The sequence below is a fragment of the Halyomorpha halys genome, unplaced genomic scaffold (genome assembly GCF_000696795.3).
Source record: "Halyomorpha halys isolate HHAL.00 unplaced genomic scaffold, Hhal_1.1 Scaffold36.1, whole genome shotgun sequence".
Classification (NCBI taxonomy): Eukaryota; Metazoa; Arthropoda; class Insecta; order Hemiptera; family Pentatomidae; genus Halyomorpha; species Halyomorpha halys.
The window spans coordinates 1,338,552-1,344,174 of record NW_027108624.1 but is presented as its reverse complement, the minus strand read 5'-3'; the positions used below and the strand labels follow the sequence as shown (position 1 = coordinate 1,344,174).

Here is a 5,623-nt window from a genome sequence, read left to right as displayed (position 1 = left end):
ATTTTAATTTTCACTGTATGAAGTAAGAAGTCCGAGTTTGAAATTTTATAAATTATTTCATTTATTATAATTTTTTTTTATTGTTTATTTTTATTATTCGTAATTTTTCATTACTACTATAGGTATTTTTGTGAAACGTCCTTCCAATTAAGGTCATTATTTCATACATTTTTTTTTAAATCAACGAAGATGGAAGAAGAGCCAACAATAGTTACGTCGTCTTTTTAATTTTTATACATGATTTTATATTTCGTCTTATATAAAACATTATATAATGCACTCTACTTAAAGCATTTTATTTTTACAATCACACTCAATGAATTAAAGATAATATTCGTAAAAACGAAAGATAAAAGTCAATACGAAGGTAAATGAGGGAAAAAACTTTCTAATGTCAAAACATTTTATTATCATTATTATTAATTTATTATAATTTAAAGTTTAAATACATTTCCCGTATTCACCAGTTAGTCACCCTAATTATTTTGTAGTCCCTAAAATTACTCCTTGTGTATTCTGAGGTACGTATTATCTGCATCACATTACTTAGTTATTTTTTTTGTTTTTAATTTTTAAAAAAAATGTTTTGTTTTTTAGTTAGAATGATAAGTAAGTGAAACTTATTTTATTAACGCATAAGTTATGGCCTGAATATCAGGCTTTCATCAGGGCTAAAAATTTAAACAAGATATCAACCATAATATAGTAAAAACACAAAACAATATAACAAGAAGTTAATAAGATAAACAATAATACTAATAGAAGATAAAATTTAATGTTGCAAAGGTAAGAATTTATACAAAACTATAACAAACAATGAAAACATTAGAAAAATGAAAAGAGAGGGGAAAAAATACAGTTTTCTATGAAAATAATGAAAACATTGGAATTATCTTTAATTATTAAGTATCTCTTGACCCTTATCTCTCAACTTTGTCTAATTTTCTTCGACGTTTCGCCCCTCAGGCCATAATCGAGGAAATACTTATAAAATATAAATATATAATAAACACAAATATTCATAATGTATACTTACAGTTCACTTAATACATAACACTATATTTCACTATAAGATTATAAATATCTGTAAGAGGATATCTATTTTTAGAAGATTAATAAGAGAAACTGCGTGATATTAATTGATAAATATACTTGTTTTAAAGATAAGTGGCTCGGGCATTAGCCTGCAATAGAAAGAACATATTTTTTATAATCTGGACAAATCAATTGTAAGCTATGTTTGTTGAAATATAGTGTTATGTGTTAAGTGAACTGCAAGTAAATAATATGAATACAATAGATAACTCCTTGATAATGGCCTGAGGGCCGAAACGTAGGAGAAAAATAGGGAAAGTTGAAAGATGAGGATCAAAAGATATTTGTATTTTTATGTTACCTACTCTCAAGTAAAAAATTCATATATAATATATTAAGTTTTTATTTATTTAATTTAATTTACAACTGTGCAAATAATAAATACAATAAGTAAATCTGTCGAATGTTACATTTACACTTGAAAATATTGGGAAGGAACCACCCATTGGTGGTACTTCGAGCATTAATTTAAATTAGAAGGTCCCGTGGCCTTCTATTTTTTTTCCATCTTCTTTTCGGACGCCTCGGAGTATTATCAGGGATTGTTAAGGATGAGAGATTAAGAAGGGTTAGGATGGGTAAGGAGTTTGGAATGAGAAGACGCATATCTGTTTTGGGCCAAATCTGCAACGATGGGATGTTAAGGTCTTTGTGGATGAGTTTATTTGTAACTTAATAAGGACTTGATGCTCCTTATTAAGTTACAAATAAACTTTTTAAAAATTTTACGTAAGATTTTGGATTGTATGCGGAAGAAATTTGATGGATTGGTAGAGCCCCAGAGCTCAATTCCATATGTCGAAATTGGTCTGATTATCATAGTATATAATAATTTTAATAATATATTAATGAACTAAATAATAAGAAATGAGCGAAAGTAAAAGATATATATATACACGACATAGTGAGAAACATTGAAATATATAAGTAAAATTAAAAAATAAAGAAATGATATTTAAAGTTATATAAGACAAAAGGAGGTAAGCAGTAAAACTAAAACAATTAGTGATGAGGAGAAGTGAATAGCTTAAAGTCATTATGTGTTTTCATCTCTTTTTTAGGACCGACCATCTTCTCCTCACATTGATTCTACGGTCAAATGATAAACACTTCAATAATGATAATAATTTTTAGAGCAAAAACAAGGAAGAAAAACTCATGATCATAATTAAATAACCCGTGTATTGTAGATGTCCAGTATTGAAACATGATATGTAGTTAAAGATAGAATGAAACTTATTTTTTAAGTCCAAGTTTTCATCCTTGTTTCGATCAAGAAAGCCCTGAAGAAACCCTGCAAACTTCGGTTAACAATAAATAGATTTTTATACAATTTTGGTATCTTTATTGACCGCCACCTGGACTATCTTCCAACAATGTACTTCATACGGTTCACTATCTCCTTCCAATAAGTTTAAAACTTATTTTGAACAAAACAATAAATCATGGGAATTTAAAAGTTGATTTTTTTAGATTGTGAAATTAAAAACTTTATTTGATAATATTTTTTATATATATAACATTGAAAATAACACAATACTTTACTAAAACGTTAGAAAGTTCTGTAGTTTATCCATATATCAAAAGTTTGGAGAATTATGTAGCTTATCAATACAATAGTATAAATAAAATATAATGTAGTCTACTTTATAAAACATCTAATTTATGATATAGTATTCTAATGTGGATAAAAAATGCCAAATGAATGCAACTACTGGAAAGATGATTCATCCCTAAAATGAGAGAAGAGGGAAACGTTGATAAAGGAGTGCGTGTAAGTAACAAAGAAACTATAAAGGACTTTTCACAAAAATATATCTAGCATAAAACGATAAACCTTCAAATCGAAAAACATTGTATATTTACCTATACTAATGAGGTCCAAAAATCACAAAAACATTTTTTTTTTTTTTTACACTTTGTAAACGGATGCAAAAATTATAGCTTACTTCAACATTTTCTATAACTTAATGAAAACATTTTCCAATAACTACTTGAGATCATACTTATCTATCTTGTCACCATCAATAATACCCCATGGAATGACATAACAAGGAAATTTCCTAGACATCGAACAGATAAATGAGTCGAGTAGTTGACGTGGTAATGACCTTCACGATATCGATTCTTTATATCGATAGGAATATTTTCAATAATTTTGAAATTTCAAAAACAGAAAATGGCCTGACGTTTTAATTTATTTTTTAATATATATATATTTTTTTCAATTAAAACCCTTTTATTGCGAATTAATAACTAATGGAATAATTTTGGCGTTAAAACTAAAAATGAAAATAAATGAATAAATTATACCCTCCATGAAATTAATATAACAGTAACACAAAAATCTAACATTCGAAAAAATTAATTTCAAAGACTTTAACTTCATTCCTTTTCTCTTGTACAGTTAAATTATTATATGATAATTCACAATGATGATTAAATAAAACCATTGAATAACTTACTTAAAAATATGTTGTTTTTTTTAAGTTGAGTTAATACTTTATAGAAATCAAGGATATATTTGTTACTTATTACATATTATATAAATTTAATTTTGCCAATAACCTCAGGTAATTTTTTTTTTTTTTTTTTGAATCCTAAATAATATACACACCTTATGATAAAATAATTATATTATTTGATGATAATTAATTAGGATTTTTTTTTTACCGCAACACAGTTTTAGTAAAATATGATTAATATTTCATTAAATATGAATATTTATAGAAAAATTATTAAAATTAAATTTTTTTTGGTCTATCAGCCTTCAGGCAAAAAAACAAAACAAAAAAAAACGTATATCAGATAATAACTAAGAATAGATGAGGTAGGAATGATCTGTTCGTTGAAAAAATATGACTTTTTAATATACTATATACTTATTCATTGTAAATATAAATAAATATTTTTTTTTAACCAATTGTTTTTAATAAAACGATATTTACGAGCTAACAACCAGAATGTGAATTTTTTTTAAGTCACTATTGCTTAACATAATTAAACATGTCTTCTTTAAAAAATATAAAATAAAATATACAGGTCTTAAAATTCCCAAAAAAATATATAGCAATATTAAAATTTTTTAAAAATATATACTGAACTTGAACCAATTTTAATAGAAATTTTTTATTGATTTTATTATTTTTTTTTTACTAGCATTTACTTAGCTACTAAAAAAAAAATATGTTACAGCCGTATTAACCACTCGAAATAATATACAAGACACTATTGTGAATAAAGGAATTAATTAATGCAAAATCCATAAAAAAAAAAAAAAAAAAAATGTTTTTTACTTAAACGTCAGCTGAAAGCAAAACAATCAATCAATTATTATTTTAATCACCATTTACCTTTGAATAGAAATTAGATGATGCCATCTCGGAGGCCCTGGAAGATACACTAATGGTACGAAGGTGGTTGGTTAGGATGTGAGCTTTAATCTCATTGGCTGGCGAAAGGTCGTTGTTTTAACCAACAAATTGTTTATGTTAATAATAAACATTCCACACCTTATACAAGGTGTCCCAGTATACATGTTCGTAACCGTTACAATTTTAATCTGATTTTCGCTAGATTATAACATTGGTTCATGTTCTATCTTTCGAGGATGTTGTTGATTTTATAACCTTTTCCGGTTCTCTAGAGTAACTAACTATTTCCAATAGTATGAGAACTATTTTTTTTTATGGATTCCGAATTCATATCGGACATGTTTTCTAAAGACTTATACTTGACTTATAATAAGTTTGTTATAATAATTTTTTTAAAGTAGATATATCGACTTTTTATAGAAAATTCTCATTAATTTGATTATTGACTAATTTCAATTAAATAAACGTGAAAAAATGTATATAAGTATCCTACATTATTATGCTGAATATAAATTTAAACAAGTTTAAGTAAATTATAAAAAATTGATACTATGAATTATTTCAATGATTCTGATGAATAATTGTAAGAAAAAATTGATATCTCTAGTTAGAATGTTTGAATTGTTTTTATTATATATATTGAAGCCAAAAGCTTCAATTGGTAATAAATGTCAGATACCATGTTTTATGACAGATTACGAGTACATCGTTTATTGATAAGTAAAGATTCTCAATATAACGATTACTACGAACAGAAAAATATGGTTCAAACTCGACAGATATTTTATTTTCTGGACGATACATCGATTATATTTATAAGTTCGACGAGTTTTGAATCCCAGTTCAGTTGTAATATAATATGACTTGTTTGTTTTTTTCGAAATCGTGAGGCCCAAAAACTGCTGAGAGAATTTCAAACAGGAAATTGTAGTTCACTACACGACAATCACTCCAAAGGGTCAATGTCAAATCTGTTTTAATAGATAAATCTTCTATTTCCTTCTCACAGTGCAAGAGAGCAGTTTGTATGAGTAGTTTTGTATTACTGTACTCTTAGTACTGCTCGTAAAACATTATGAGACAAATTTTACAAATTTATTTAAAAACTCAATCACCCCCCCCCTCTCTCTCACTCTCTCTCTCTCTCTCTCTCT

The 5,623-nt window shown here is 26.2% G+C and overlaps 1 protein-coding gene across 17 annotated transcripts in view; it reads right to left on the bottom strand.

The window, feature by feature from the left end:
* LOC106686615 (uncharacterized) overlaps positions 1-5,623 on the bottom strand; it is a 220,772-nt gene that overhangs the window by 72,548 nt on the left and 142,601 nt on the right. Inside the window, exon 1 of one of the 17 annotated variants that reach the window (XM_067046909.1) lies at positions 4,449-4,490. The exons of the other annotated variants lie outside the window; for them this stretch is intronic. Within the exon in view, the coding sequence (XP_066903010.1) occupies positions 4,449-4,475 (27 nt within the window). The 5' untranslated portion in view covers positions 4,476-4,490. Of the gene's footprint in view, positions 1-4,448; positions 4,491-5,623 lie in introns of those variants that run through there. 17 annotated transcript variants of the gene reach the window in all.